Genomic DNA, 16,376 nt, shown 5'->3' with positions numbered 1-16,376 from the left:
AGAAACATCATTTTTATTGAAGCTCATTTGTTCTGGATTGGGGTTGGCAAACTGTAGGTTACAGGCCAAATCTGGCCCATTACCTGTCTCCATAAATAAAGTTTTATTGGAGCACAACCACACTCACTAGTTCATGTGTTATCTGTAGCTGCTGTCACACTACAATGGCAAGGTTTATTGTGACAGACACTGGATGGCCCACAAAGCCTAAAGTATTTACCATATAGTCCTTTATAGAGTAGTTTGCTGACCCCTGTTCTGGATGGTGATTTGCTTTCCAGTCACAGCCACATTCATTGAACCCTAAATGGCTTCCATCTCTGGGGACTGATATTTCTTTAAGTCCTTTAAGTTATTATTTTTAATGTATTTAGCTATACCTGATTATATAGACTGGTTTTTACATCTCACTGTACTGAAATGATAGGAAATGTGATAAAATTAATAAAATCCCATAAACTGTGTGTGTTTGGGGTCCCTAAGATTATCTCCAAGTTCAATGATTTGCTAGAAGGAGTCCTTGGACTTAGAAGTAGGTATACTCATGACTGCAGTTTATTACAGCAAAGGAAGCAAGTGGAAAAGGTGTGTTGGGAGCAGTCTAGAGGAGACCAGGCAGAAGCCTCCAAGTGTCCTGTTCCATGGGAGTTGCACAGGATACACTTAGTTCCTCTAGCAATGAATTTTGGCAGTTCATTATGTGCAGATATTGTCACTTGGTCCTAACAGTTCAGGATTTTTATTCTGATTCAGTTTTGTAGATTCACAGTGCCTGTGTGACTGACCACAGCTACTGAAACTGTAGTCCCTCAGGAGGAAACAGCAGGTTTCACCATAAATTATGTTGTTTGCACAGACTATGTAGACAGAGTGGTACAGTGTGGTCAAGGTTTGAAGCATGCAAACATTTCTATCAGACTATTCCAAGAACTCAGTTCCCAAGTGGCCAGGTCAAGGGCCAGTCACCTGAGCAGGTTGGAGAAACTCAGCCTGCTGAGTTAATTCATTCCCAAACTCTCCATAATAAGAATCTCTAGTAGCATATATTTCAGAAACACAACATGTTTCACTAGTTATAATTATATTACAAAATGTCCTTTTAGTGCCTTAATTATTTTTATTCAGTAGTATCTTATCTTCATTTAAGAAACACTTATATGACTTTATAAATCAAGCGCAGGATAACTTTATAGTACTTAAAGTTATGGGTAAAGTTACACCAAGATAAACATTGTTTTGTTTGAATTCATTACTTAAACCAAGTGTCTTCCCAAGAGTGGGGTTTCCAGCACTACCTTTGACATTTCTACTTTTTCTTAAGGACTGAGAGTACGTGGCACTTTTTCCCATAGTTCATGTCCTTGCATGAGTATCAAGGAGCAATTATTTTCAGAGATGACTTACGTCCATAATATTGTTTTAGCTCATTGTGGCCAATAAAATTCCCAACAGTATATTAAAGATTATCTTTTCACTCTTGAAATAATTATGAAACAAGCATTATGAAACATGACACCTTTCAAATTCCTTAATACTAAAGTCCTTGGGAAATCACGCTTGTTGAATGTCATGGTTATGGAAAGATATGAAGGACAAATTTGTTCTTTAAAGAGAATTCATTTTGCCTTTCTTCATAATTGCAGCTATCCAAGTTAAATGTATCTACATACATATAGATTTTCCTCTCTTATTCTTGCTTCCATTATTTTCTAGATGGAGCCTGGTACATTGTGTGTAAGATGCTGTGTGGATAGTGGTCATTCCTGAGATTTTTCTCTTGTGTGACTGTGAACAACTGCATCTGATTCATTTAATCTGGTGTCAGTTTACCTCATTTGTCTTCTTTCACCCCAGAGTAATCTCATGAGGATTATTTTGCTCAAGTTTGATTATTTCAAAGAAGGATCATTAGGTACACCTAAGATGGCAAGATGGCACTTGCCAAAAGTCCAGCCGGTGCCTTTCGGGCTAACCTTGGATCTTGAAGGGGGCCCTGGGACTCGGAAATAATTGCTAGTAGATTTACTTTACAGTTGAGTGTTTTGAGCTCTCAGTGGCTCAATTTAATTGTGAACAAGTAGCCAGAAGTAAATCTCTAAAGAGCAGAACCTGTATTTTATTCATCTTTATAGTCCTCTTGGTGTCCACATTGAGTCTTGCTGTTATCTGGCCCCTAAACCCAAGGCAAACTGTAAGGGGCTCGTGGCTTTGGCGTCAGTCAGAAAAGGCTGTGTCAGTCAGAAAAGGCGTCAGTCAGAAAGGCGTCAGTCTGGCGTCAGTCAGAAAAGGCAGTCTCCTGCACCCTAAGAGTGGGGCCAGCGAGCAGAGCAGCTTGTAGCCAGAGGGAAGGAAGCCCAGCCGGCAAGCAGAACTGCAGTACCTCAGAGTCCAAAATAATGGCTCTCCACAGGAATGCCTGTGGGCTGTTATGAGATTATTCGCCTATATTCAACGTATAAGAAGTTAGAAGAGGCCGGGCTTGGTGGCTTACGCTTGCACTCCTAGCACTTTGGGAGTGGGTGGATGGCTTGAGTCCAGGAGTTTGGGACCAGCCTGGGCAACAAGATGAAACCCCATCTCTACAAAAAATACAAAAATTAGCCAGGTGTGGTGGTACACGCCTGCAGTTGCAGCTACTTGGGAGGCTGAGGTACACCTGGGAGGTGGAGGTTGTAGTGAGCCAAGATAGCACCACTGCACTCCAACCTGGATGAATTGGGTGAAAGAAGAAATTATGGAAAACTTCACTTGCAAGAGCTTTTCATTAAAATGATTAAAATACAAGGTTTTAGAAAATTCAGCTCTATGAGGTGCAGTGAAACACTGGTTAAATTGTGGCTAAAGGAGTTTAGGAAAGACTACTTATTACAGACTCCTTGTAGAGGGCACAGGGCACGCAAGCATATTCAAGGTTTCTGAGGCCTGTAACAAGGCATGTTTAACTTTATTCACCTGAGTATATTCAAGCCCATGTGCCTGCGGAGCTCCATGTCCCCTTGATCCCTGTTGCCTTTGCTCCTTGTGGAGCTCCCGGGTGAGGACCACCCCCTGGGCCCACAGCTCAGGGCTGTCCACTCACTGGTTACTGCTTTTGCTTTTCTTTATTGCTTTTGTTATCCTAGAACACTCACCTGGCTTGATTCCTCTGAAATCTTCTACCTTCTCAGGAATTCTGTTTCAACTTTTTCCATTTTCCCCCTCCATTGTGTAGCATTTTAATTCTTTGCCTTGAATAAAAATAAAGCTTGGCTCATAACCAGAAGCAACCTGTCTTGCCTTGGGTCCAGGGGCATAAGTGAACAGATTTATTTTTAAAACGTGCCATCATGTTTGTTTCTACTAGTTTTGAGGCCCAGGTTTTGAGTAGTAGGTCTGAGTCCATGACCTCTCAGCCTGCACCATGGCAACGCGTGCTGCCCCTGCCTGGGACTGGCAGAAGGCACCCTTGCAGCAGCTCAGGACTCACACTCACTGAGCAGGTTTTAAAACATGCAGAATGGCCAGACAGGTCGTATCACAGTTTGTGTCAGAATTCCCCAGGTGTACGCTTTTTTTTTTTTTGAGAAGGGGGTACTTTTCATCTGTGATCACTGCAGATAAGATGCATGAGGACCCTGTTGCTGGGCGGGGCCTGCTGTTTGCTGTGGAGCCCCTTGGCCTTGGTCACTGCCGCTTTCTCCACCCCCTGCTACTGCCTGGTGAACTTTGACTGACCCGGCAGGTGCCTTTCTTGAGCCTCGTGATTCCCCTCCCCTCTTGCCCTGCTGTCTCTCATTTCTTCGTGGGCTCCTTAGAGCAGATGCTGGGCTGATGATAGGTGGAGGGGGCTTCTGTAAGCCAGTCCATAGGTTTGAGTTAAGTTCTCTCCTTCTCACTGGGCTGCAGCTGAGGTTGGAAACACGTATTTGGTTTGAGGAAGGCAAGCCAGGTGGTTTTCAGAGGTATAACTATGGGTGTAGCTTGTTAAACCTGTTCACCTAAGAAAAGATTTTTTTCCTTGAATGTGTGAGAAAACCTGTAGCTTTTGTTTTGCCTCTCACTAGCTGGCTGGTTTTCATGGATAAAGTTTCAGTCGCAAAAAGCACACCATGTAAACAGTGAAAATAGATCTCTTATTGGTGGCTTAAGCCTTTTTATTGAATGGAATTGTTGTTATATTGGTTTTAATTCAATAGAAAATAAAATTTTGTTAGCAACTGGGAGTCCAGTATACTCTTTATTTTGTGTTGTTTTGCTGTTCTTTTCCACACAATCAGTGAAGTTTTTATTGCATAAACAGAGAGCATTCCACATGAATTAATGTGTGTATGTGTGCCATGACTGCATTGGGTTAATAGACCTGTGGATAAAGACTTTGGGTCCCTCCCTCCCTCTGTACGCATTGTACCCAGAATGACTCCTGATACACAGTAGGCACTCAGTTAATGTGTTACATGAATACATTTCATTTTAGAAGTGGGAGTGGAAATGCAGGCATATGATAACCAAATCTATTGACCTATCAGTCACCAGTACTCTTTCATTCCCCTCAGTGTGAAGAGCAGTCTTGGTTTTGATGATTTTACTTGCCATGATGTATCTTCTGTAGCATTTTTGTTGTTGCTCTTACCATCCAACCTCCTTAAAACCGTGGTTTGTATGGGATATAAAAGCTTCTAGGCAGCCAGGGCCTTCTGACTCTCTTGTCCTTTCCTTATGGTGCTACTGACTGTGCTCGTTTGTAGTGTGACTTTAAGAAAGAGAGGCTGAACTCAGGATAGGCAGGGTGAACTTGGCGTAACACTGCTCTGGGTGTTAGAAGATCCTACTCGGGCAGGTCTGGGCCTGGTCAGTAATTGGGTGGGAGGCCTTAGAGAACAGAAACCAGCGACTGGCAGGAAGTGGCATGGGGAACTCATCTGGCCTGCAAGTCTGGGCTCAGCTGGACCTGCCCCACATGGCACCAGGCGCACAAGGTGTCCTCACAGAGCCGCCCAGTGGCACACCTTTGCATGTTGACCGAGACCAAAGACTTGAGACTTCTGTTTTTGCATGAAATATGAGTCAAGTGAGAAGTTTTCTGTCTTACGATTGGTTCTCTCAAAGAATGATATTAGCTTAGTTACCATCCTCCCTTTGTTCTACCAGCTGGGTAGCATTTAGCTACAAAGGTGTAATTTTAAAATAAGGAGGTGATCATTTATTAGTGATATTCCGTTATTGCTCTTGGTGTGACCTTTCTATAAATTTTAGAATTAAGAGCTATAATTTCTGAACATTAAAGAATGGTGTTTCATCTGGCTAATTTGTTTCATACCACAGAGGCACTGCTTCATCTTGAAATTAGACTTTAATGTATTCCTGACTTGATAGCAGACACAGTTTTTCATCTAGGAGGATCCTACACATGTAGACTGTCATACATGGACTTAGATTAAGATTTGGTTGATAGGAACTGGGACACTGCAGTCCAGGGGTAGCACTTCAGGTATTCAGGGCAATCACAGGAAGCTTTTCTGAACATTTCATAAAGAAATGTGTAGGTAGGATTACAGTAACTAACATTAGCTTAAAGAGTAGCAATTGAACTATATAAAGCATTGTACTAATTTTTAAATTCAAAGTTTTTTCTCTTTTTTGAGATGGAATCTCGCTCTGTAGACAGGCTGGAGTGCAGTGGTACGATCTCGGCTCACTGCAACCTCTGTCTCCCTGGGTTCAAGCGGTTCTCCTGCCCTCAGCCTATGGAGTAGCTAGGACTACAGGTGTGCACCACCACACCCAGCCAGTTTTTGTATTTTTAGTAGAGACGTGGATTAACTTTGTTGTCCAGGATGGTCTTGATCTCTTGACTTCGTGATCCGCCCACCTCGGCCTCCGAAAGTGCTGGGATTACAGGCATGAGCCACCATGCCCAACCTAAAGTTTGTTGTTATTATTATTATTTTTAAGAAAAAGTGATATTGTTGAATATCCACCTCTTTAGAGAACTGTAGATTTTAAAATTGTTTTTTCTGGTCAGCTCCTGTAAGTATATGCCCACATTTCCCCTTTTACACACCCTTCCCCCCCATTGCATACATTACCAAAAAACTGGCAGATTTCAAGTTAGAGAAACAATAGGTCTTTATCTTATCGTTTTGACTGCCCAGCATTATAGATTGTCAAAATAAAGAATCCTCAAAAGGAATGGAATTGTGGAGTCATTTTAACTCCTAGTATACAGTCTGTGGGAGGCTGTCTGTGGTGAGGCGAAGCCATATAAATGCACCGGAACTTTTGGGAGCCCAGGAGTTAGGGCGCTGCTGCATCCTCACCCTACCCACTACAGGCGCATCTCACTGGGATCTTTTCTTCTCCGTGGTCTCTTTGCCAAACAGCTGCTTTTCCAGCCCTCTGCCAGGTCCTCTGTGTCTTTGTGCTGGTCCTGTGAGCATTTAAAACTCCAAATAGTATTTTATTTCTTCTTTATGTGCTCCCTAATATTTTATCTGATTCAATTAATACCATTATCCTGGCTAGCATGAACTTTGGCCTCTTCTAATACATCCCTTGAACCAACTGACTCTCTCTCTGAGAGTGTTTTCATTAGTACTATTTGGTTACTGAACTGTTTTAGAATAATAGTTATTAAAGTAATGGTTTGGAAATGAATCAGCACTTGCCAGTGTGCTGAATTACTACATTAAAATGCTATATTAACTTAATTTGCCAGAGCATTTCATCAGTGGAGTTGGAGATGGAGACAAGTCAGAATGCACAGACTTTACCACTGACCCTCAGACCCCAGTGTCTCCAAGCCCTATTTAATAGATGTGTGTGATTTTGCCCAAGTTCTTCATCATTCTACGAAAATACTTTTAGAGTGTTGTCCCCACTGCTGATGGTTCTGTTGATTTATTTGTCTTTGTGCAAGAGGACCTGTGTGCTCTCTTTCTATACATCCACCTGCAGGCACACGCTTGTATTTAATTATGCTTTAGAAAATTATTTTTATAAGTAAAACTGTATATTTGTGTTTTTTAATTATAATCTTTATAATTAATAGAAAAGAGGCTTGGGCTTGCCATTCTGATTATTTGCTTTTATCTTTTTGACTGAAGGACAGAAATTCCAGGTAGTCTCTTCATCTTTTGCAGTGTAATGTTTCAGTGAACTTGGTAGACCTGAATACCACCAGGTATTATTAGTATAAAATATTCATGTTTTGATATATAGTATTTAATTCTCGTAACTTAGTGTTTTGGTAGGGCATTCATGAAACTCTAAAACTGGAAAGAGAATTACCTGAACAAAAATGACAACAGTTTTTCAAGGATTCCATTTTTCCCTACTGAATTCTTATGGCTACATTAGCATGTATTGGTTTGTTGAATTAATTAGTGAATGAGAGTTTACCACTCATTTTTTAAGCCCACTCAGTCCCCCTCAATAAAGCAAAACATCAATGTTTCTGGTGAAACTACTCTGAAATCTTTGTTCTTATATAGTGTATATATACGTTTTTGTTAGCCTTTGAAAAAGTATAGCTTTACTGATACTTCTGGTTTTCTATTTACTTTCAAAATGCTAAAATAAAGCTTTTGTGTTACATAAGACTAATGAAACAAATCTAGCATTGAAGAAAAGTTGGAAATATTATTAGAAATCACTTTTTTTTTAGTACTTCAGTGTAATTTGAATAGAAACTGGTATCCGCAGGCAGTACCCTTTTATACCATTTTTAAAAACTTTTTTTTTTTTTCAGTTAGTGGCAAACGTTTTAAAATTAGGAAAATTCACTTAGGGTTCAGATTTCTTTATCTTTCCTTGAAGAAACTCTGCTAGTTATTTGGCAGATTGCCCACGTTGCGGGAGGCAGTTTGCTCTGAGCAGCAGCTGCCAAGTTTAGACAGATGTGGGTCTTCCCTCACACCCCTGCCATCCTCTCTTCCTCCTCCCTCTCACCCTCTGGGGCTGGAGGCCATGAGCTCAGACCCTCTGCTAAGAAATTCCATTGGCAACTCAAGTTAGTGGCCACTAATATATTTTTGTTTATCTAGATGGCCTAAGAAATATTTCTGTATTTCTTGTTCTGCTCATTTTAAGAAGGGAGAACAGACATCCCTAGTTACTTAACTGAAATGATGTGTCCTCTCCTACCCATGAGATCTCTTCTTGCCAGTCTCTCTCTTTTGTTCCTTCTCCCTCCATTTTGTTTTGTTTTGTTTGGTTTCATTTCCTCTTTTGGCACCTGAGTGTCTGGATCCTCTAGGTGGCTTTTATACTCTTTACTTTTAATTTACTAAATTTTAAATATTTTTAAATAAAGAATACATACTTATGGAAAATATTTCAATTAGAACAGTAGTTAAAGCAAAGAATAATAAACTCAGCTCCCAGAATTAATCGTTGTTGTTTCTTGTGTAGTCTTCAAAAACTGTTCTGTATATAAGAATATTTGTATATGTTCTTCTGTTTTTGGTTTTTCCACCCATAAGGTCTTCCTATATATGCATTAGTTTTGTAATTTTCTATATTCTTATCAAGACTTGTTTCTAATGGCTGCATGATATTTTCTTGTATAAATACTGTAACCAGCACTTGATTAATGGATGATTCCAGTTTTTTGGGTGTTCTTTACCTATAAACTATGCTACACTATGCCTCCATGTACATATGTGTCTGGACAGTTGAATGAATAGACCCAGTAAGAGAATTGATAGGTTAAAAGTATTTACATGTTAAGTTTTAACATATCTTGCTTTTAGTCTCCCAGCACAGTCACACGAATTCACTCTTTGTCTCAGTGGCCAAGAGCTTCTGCCAGCATGTGGTTCCCAGGGAGACTGATCATCTTGTATTGGTAGTTTATATCACGTTTCCTTGGAATGCCTGTTTGCATATTTTGCTCATTTTTTCCATTGGGTTGGCTTCCCATTTCTTATTGATTGATGGGGATTTTTTGTACATCAAAGAAAACAAACTGCTTGTTAATTGTGGCAGATTTTTTTCTTTTTTGTCCTCTTTTGTTGTTGTTTTACCAGTTTGCTGTCTTTTAAATGTTTCTACTTGGGGAAATTTTTGGACACAGTTTTAAATTTTTATGTGGTCAGTCATTTCTTTTGTGGACTTTGTGTCATACTAGAAAAACTTTTCTCCAGTTTACAATTATTTTTAAAATGTATCTATATTTTTAGTTCTTTACAAAAATATTTTGATTTTTTGATCTTTTGGAAATTTATTTTGGTGTAGAGAGGGAACCAGCTTTTTTTCCTCTCTGGATAGGTAGTCAGTTGTTCCCAAGTGAGTTTCTTTTGCTTAGTGATTTGCACTCTTATTTTTATTATTTTTATATGCAATCATTTCTATTTGGGTATACTTCAGGAATATTAATTTGGGTACTTCAGGAATATCAATCATTGAGTGGTCTATTCCTGTGTTGGTACCAAGCTTTTAATAACTATAGTTCTACACTATGATATATTATTTGGTAAGTGTCGTTGCCCTTAATTTATTTTCTTTTTTAGAATTTTCCTTGCTTAAATGAAAAAAAACTTGAGGGAAATTCTTTAAATTTAATGGAATAATTCTACTTGACATAAGTATTCATATACTTTATTATGTATTTTAAAACATTTTTTGGTTTCACTGAGGCTTCTAGTTATTAATTGTTGCTTTGATGTTCACTGAGTAAGTCAGGTGTGTAGGCCTGGAGGGGTGGGACAACATTTTGGAAGAGTGGAGCCAGGAGTGGTAGGAAGTGGGCTGCTTCCTGCCTGTGTTACTAGATTGCTGTGGGGGCTCAAGCAAGTCACTGAAGTGTCCCTCATGGGTTCCCATGTATAGGACAGCCTCTGCCAGCATAGTTACTGATATTTAGATATAATGAGTAGTTTTTGATCACTATTTTTCATTCAGCCATTGTGAGGAATAAATGAGTCAATACATTTATAAATATTTCAAAACTGGTAGAGCCTAGTATAAGAACTTTGATGATGATGATGATGATATTGTTGTGGTTATTTTTTCTGTTTTACTTTAGTTGAAAGGAGCCTAATTTTCTCATGTTCCAGAAAATAAGGAGGAAATTGGGGGGGTGCGGGGCGGGGAGAGAGAGAGAGATAGATATAGATATAGATATAGATAGATATAGATATAGATAGATTGAATTTACTGCTGTTGCCCCAGCCCCAGCACTCACCAATTTCTGCTAGGGTACTGAAGGCAGACTTGTGTGATGAGGGGATTTTTAGGCTGAAACCTTGAAACATGAGAAAGACTTAGGGAAAGATTTGGGGTGGGAATGAGGAAGTGTATTCTAGGGCAGAAAGGGCTGTGGCGTCCACAGGCAGGGAAGAACATGGTGTGGAAACCTGAAAGCATATCAGAAAGGCTAGGGAGCAGCCAGGAGACAGACAGCTATGAGTGGAGGCCTGGTGGGAGCAGGGGCCACCTGAGGCCTTAGAGAACACAGGGCAGGTGGGGGGCATTGAATGGCATCCTAGGTGTACCGGGAAGTTGTTTATAGGATCTTAAGGAAGAGCATGGAATGCTCTGACTTAGGTTGTTCTGATTGTGGTGTGTAGGGCAGACCCTGGCAGGAGGGCAGGAGTGTAGCAAGAGACCAGCTCTGAGTCACAGCCATTGTGGTGCCAGGTGGGAGTGGGTGGAGAGAAAGGGGCACATCCTGGTTAGTTTTGGATGTAAAACTTAGTCATGAATTGAATATCAGGGGATTTCTGACTTGCACATGGGTGGCACCTGGTATTGATCAGGTGATACTGGGGTAAACAGCTGGTTTTGAGGAACATATTAGGAGTTTGATTTTGAACTTGTTGTATTGAGATGTTTGGGAATATGTGAATTGAACCCTATAAGAGAAGATGGGCAGTTCTGAAATGGAGAGAGGTCGGCTGGGATATTTACAGTAACTTACCGCATGAGCATTTCCCTTCTTCAAATACATCCCGTATGCAGTCTCCACAACAACAGTCTTCTCAACGTGTCTTCCAAATTCATCCTCCTTGCCTACTTGGAAATCTTCAAAAGCTTTCTGCTTTCTTCAGTGATATCTAAACTGTTAAACCTGACATTCAAGATCCTCCACAGCTTGCTCCTCACCCAATCCATAGGATTATGTTTTTCACATTACTGTCTCTTGCCTCCCAGTATGAACGCTAAACTCTCAGTTGCCTAGACTCGTCTATAGATCATGAAAGTCATTTTACTTTCCTGCCTTATGTGCTTTTGTCTCTCTTTTTGCATCTTTGTCAGCTGAGAATTTTCCAATCCTCTGAGACTCAGTATAGGTTTTACCTCTTCCACTATGCCTGCTGGTTTTAGATCATCCAGAAATAAGGGCTTCATTTTTGTCCATTTGGAGCACTAGTATGAGCCATGCTTATATCTGCTTTATTTTATTTCAAGCTCTTTATGGAAGTGTGTCTCATCATATTTTCTCTATTCCATAATACCTTATGCGTGGTGTGTACTGAATAAATATTTATTTAATATTTTCTCTATTTGGAGATATTTTTCAGGTAGTTATCCTTTTGGTTACAAGTAGCAGGAACCAAATGTAGCCGGTTTTAAAAAAAGAGGAAATTCACTAGAACACTACTGCAAATCTTGAGTAACTTAAGATAAAGTTGAAGGATGAACTGAGCCTTGGGGCAGCCCTGGGAACCTCACCGACAGGGGCTCATGGACTTTTCATCTAGAGGTTTGTCATTAGTGTAGCTTAACTTCCCCTTCCCAGACTCTGTCAATTCAAAATCTGGAGGAAAAGAATCTGATTGGCTTAGCATTGGTCAGTTGTCTACTTGAGGCCAATCAGCCCTGACCTCTGACAGAAGTCTTATCCTAGACACATGGCTACTGAGATGTGAGATGTCCGTAACCTCATGACTGCCAGAGGTTGAAAGGTTTCCTTCTGTGGACAGAGACATTTGTTCTCTGAAAAGAGGAGTCAGAAATAAATTGCAACAGATGTGTACTACAGCAGTATTACTAACTTTGGAAACGGAGTCAGTATTGAATACTTTATGGTTTTGAGAAATTGCAGATGGCTTTAACCAAGTTCCTATTAGTATATTGCAATGGAAATAGGACCAGACTACTGTCTTTGTTGACTGGCTTCATAAAAACTATTCCTTGCCTCATGCCAGTCTTGTTTGTGATATTTACTTACTAAATCAGAAGACTCCTCCTTCCAAACTTCCTTACATCAAGAAGGAAAAAAGTCCTGATAATAATTTTATTGTATTTAAACATTAGCAGATTATGATAATAGCTACATAGTGATTCTTTGCTCTGCGCATTTGACCACTGCAGATGTTTTACTGCTATAAAAGTTCCTTATTTACTCGTCCATATTATTTCTATAACTGGGCTATATTTCTGAAGGAAGTAATCTGTGAAAGTTTCAAGAGGGCATCAGTTGGTTAACTTTGCAAAAATAGGAAAAATATGTAAAATGTAAGTGTTTTAAAAGAAAAACAGATTTAAATCTTTGTTCTTGAAATTCATCATTTATGCAAAGTAATTTTTTTTGTAAGGATGATTTGGTAAAGGATAAAAGTTTCCGGCTGGGCATGGTGGCTCACGCCCCAGCACTTTGGGAGGCCAAGGCAGGCGGATCATGAGGTCAGGAGATCAAGACCATCCTGGCTAACACAGTGAAACCCCGTCGATACTAAAAATACAAAAAATTAGCCAGGCGTGTTGGTGGGCACCTGTAGTCCCAGCTACTTGGTTGGGAGGCTGAGGCAGGAGAATAGCATGAACTCGGAAGGCAGAGCTTGCAGTGAGCTGAGATCATGGCACTGCACTCCAGCCTAGGCGACAGAGCGAGAGTCCATCCCCCCCAAAAAAAAAAGTTGCTGTGGAACACAAATTTCACCCAAGTACATTGGGTCACTGTGTGGCAGCAGTAGGCAACTTATCAGGAATAACTATGGTTAAGAAATGTGGTTGATGTTTTTAAGGTACTGGGAAAGATGTCAGTGGTGTATACCAGGTCCTCCTTCTGTCACTTTAAAATTTTAATAACAATTTTCTGACCATCTATGTGTTCCGTAGATCCAGATGATTGAAAAATTAATTTTCTCTCCTATTGGAGAAACGGTTAAAGGATATGAACACACAGGAAGAAGTGTGAAGAGCCGATCAACGGGTGCAAAGATGCTCAACCCTGTGAATGATCAGGGATGTGCACACTTAAATAGGAGAGACATAACATTTCACACCCATCAGATAGGTATAAATTTAAAAGTTTAAAATTACTCAGTGATGCTGATAATGTGCCACAGCTTTAAAACACTGCTGATGAGCATTTCTGTCAGCACAGGGTCTCTATAGAACCGTCTCACAATTGCCAGTGTAGTTAAGAATGGACTGTCCGGCCGGGCGCGGTGGCTCAAGCCTGTAATCCCAGCACTTTGGGAGGCCGAGACGGGCGGATCACGAGGTCAGGAGATCGAGACCATCTTGGCTAACACGGTGAAACCCCGTCTCTACTAAAAATACAAAAAATTAGCCGGGCGAGGTGGCCGGCGCCTGTGGTCCCAGCTACTCGGGAGGCTGAGGCAGGAGAATGGCGTGAACCCGGGAGGCGGAGGTTGCAGTGAGCTGAGATCCGGCCACTGCACTCCAGCCTGGGCGACAGAGCAAGACTCCGTCTCAAAAAAAAAAAAAAAGAATGTCCAAGAATCCACTGGGCTAGTGTATACCACTGAGAAGCTAGCATGTATGTGCCCAGTGAAACAAGTATAGTACTACATGTTACAGTTTTGTTGTAATGTGAAAATTTACAAAACTCTTAAGTGTCTACCAAGTAAGTAAAAAGTGGTATAGTCAGAATATAGCAATGAAAATTAATGATCTACAGCTGCTGTGTCCTTGCAAAATAGTTCGTTTGTGTGTGTGCTATTAAAAAAAATTAAAACAGATAATAATGAAATGCCAAATTCAGGAGAGAGTTGCCTCTAAGGAGAATAGGCACAGGAAGAGAAATACAGAACATTTCACCCATACCATTAAAAAAAATCTAAAGAAAAATTTGCATTGTATTAAAATTTGACAGAAGGTGATGGGTACATCTACTTGTTAATTTTTTTCCCTACCTTTCTGTGCCCTTAAATATTTCATAATAAATAGTCATTATCTGTATCTTAAAATATTTCTCAAAGAATTTTTCCATTTTTGGATGATTAAGCTGGGAATGGGGGAGTCAACTTGTTCAGAGTAACAAAGTAGTTAAATAGTTGAGCTGTGATCAAAAACAAGTCTGTCTTGTTCCAAAACTCATGACCCTCCTTTCTCATTAATCTCATTCTACAATGTAGAGAGTGAATACAAGCTTGAACCTATGAACCTGCAGTCGCCTTTGACCTATCTCTGACCATTCCCTCTCTCTTCCACCTTCTCTGGCACACACTTGTCTGTGCACACATGCATACGTGTACATATCATTCTTTCTGAAAGATTATGTGTTCCTCACAGTCAGGCTCAGGCCAAGACAGCTTGTGTCTGGTGAGCCAGTAGGCCCTCTCTGTCTGTGGTGTGAGCATTCCTCCATGTTCATCTGGGGTTATGGGCATGGGGAATGTTCTAAAATATAATATGCTAAAATGGTGGCTTCTAGTTATCCTTTCCTAAAGGTGTTCCTTCTGCCTTGGTTCCTGTTAGAAATGACTACATGGGCCGGGTGCAGCAGCTCATACCTGTAATCCCAGCACTTTGGGAGGCTGAGGTCGGAGGATGGCTTGAGCTCAGGAATTTGATACCATCCTGGGCAACAAAGTGAGACCTTGTCTCTACAAAAAAATGTTTTTAAATAGCCAGGCATGGTGGCACACATCTGTAGCCTCAGCTACTTGAGAGGCTGAGGTGGGAGGATCACTCAATCCCAGGAGAGTCAAGGCTGCAGTGAGCTGTGTTCACACTTCAGCTTGGGCAACAGAGTGAGATCCTGTTTTTAACAAAACAAAAAACAAAGTAAATAATTAATTAAAAAATGACTACACAAAGAATCCAGGATTTGCTCTGCGGGTTTAAGACAGTATTTGTCTTTTTGGTTGTCTGCAGAAGACATTGTTGGTATTCCTCATTGTCTTCTGTATAGAAATCCTCTTAGAAACTGAGAAAAAAGTTTTAACAGAAAATAAATACAAATTTTAAAATATTAAATTTAAAACCAAACAATATGTAAACTATAGGGACTAAAAAGAATAGCTAACATTTGCTAAATGCTTATACATTAGCATTTATTACTGCATCTCCAATTTGAAGATGAGGAAACAACCTCCTCAAGGACACTACCTTAGGGAAGTTAAATAAATTCCCTAAGGTAGCCCGCTAGTAGGGAGTAGGGCTGAGACCACAACAGTGTTCGAGTCAGACACCACTTTTATTGGGAAAGACTTTCTAGGCTGCTACTGCTCCAAGTGGTCTTCTCCATTTCTACATCTGCTGTATGCAGGGTACGTTTGGAATTGTCCATAAATTGTTTTGTATTTTTAGTTTAGTTTTTCCTTCAGTTTTTAAATTGAGTATAAGGATGCAAGAGCAATGATGGACTTGAAAATTTCTTTATACTACCGTAGCAGCTAGCATAGCATGTGGTTAGTTGGCATTCAGTGCATTCTTAGATATTTGCTAGTTCTCACTGAGGAAGCAATAGCTTAAAATACCTAAAATTTGTTATCATGGATTGATGCTGAGAATTTTGAAGTACTACCTGAGCTGCTAAGTCTTAGCAGTTTTCTTCACTGAGGAAATTCATTTGGATTTCATGGTTTTCATGATTTTAACTTAAGCATCGTCTTGCCAGGTTGTTCACAGCTGAGCAAATGTACCTTTTTATGCCATCCTTTCTGGGAAGGAAAATAAAATATGCCTATCCAAACTTTCTAAAACAAATTGTCATGTCTGCTGTTTTCATTTTGTCTTCCATTTATTCTTTAAGGCACATTCTTACCAAGGTCCCATGGATTTCTTGTATCTGTACAATTTCTCTTTTGTCAAATGCAGAACACTGTTCAGTCTCTTGTCACCTGAAGACAGCATGAATGTTCTTGATGTTTCCAAGATTCCAATCTGGACCTTCTCTTCTTCTTTCACATACTTTTCCATAGATAGTCTTCTCCAGCCCTCGTGCCTTCACATCCTGATTCTCATGATTTCTGAAGTTATGTTCCCATCCCACATCACTCTTAGAACTCCAGACCTGCAGAGCCACTGCCTGTTGACCAGTTTTTCCCCAGGTATCCCATAGGCACCACAACATTCACACATCAAAACCAGCTTGAGTATTAGCAACTCTTGTCCGAATGTATTTCCTGCTATATTGAATTTGGTCCTCAAGTGTTATTGCATCCTTTTCCTCATTTTCTTTTCAGTCCACCTCTCTATTC

At 40.2% G+C, this 16,376-nt stretch overlaps 1 protein-coding gene across 8 annotated transcripts in view; it reads left to right on the top strand.

The window, feature by feature from the left end:
• The window catches only part of SPIDR (scaffold protein involved in DNA repair), a 456,553-nt gene that overhangs the window by 112,390 nt on the left and 327,787 nt on the right, over positions 1-16,376 (top strand). Inside the window, exon 1 of one of the 8 annotated variants that reach the window (XM_031935864.1) lies at positions 5,024-5,047. The exons of the other annotated variants lie outside the window; for them this stretch is intronic. Within the exon in view, the coding sequence (XP_031791724.1) occupies positions 5,039-5,047 (9 nt within the window). The 5' untranslated portion in view covers positions 5,024-5,038. Of the gene's footprint in view, positions 1-5,023; positions 5,048-16,376 lie in introns of those variants that run through there. 8 annotated transcript variants of the gene reach the window in all.

The sequence above is a fragment of the Piliocolobus tephrosceles genome, chromosome 7, assembly GCF_002776525.5.
Source record: "Piliocolobus tephrosceles isolate RC106 chromosome 7, ASM277652v3, whole genome shotgun sequence".
NCBI lineage: Eukaryota > Metazoa > Chordata > Mammalia > Primates > Cercopithecidae > Piliocolobus > Piliocolobus tephrosceles.
Note: the sequence above shows the minus strand (reverse complement) of the source record. Positions and strands in the feature narration are given on the sequence as shown.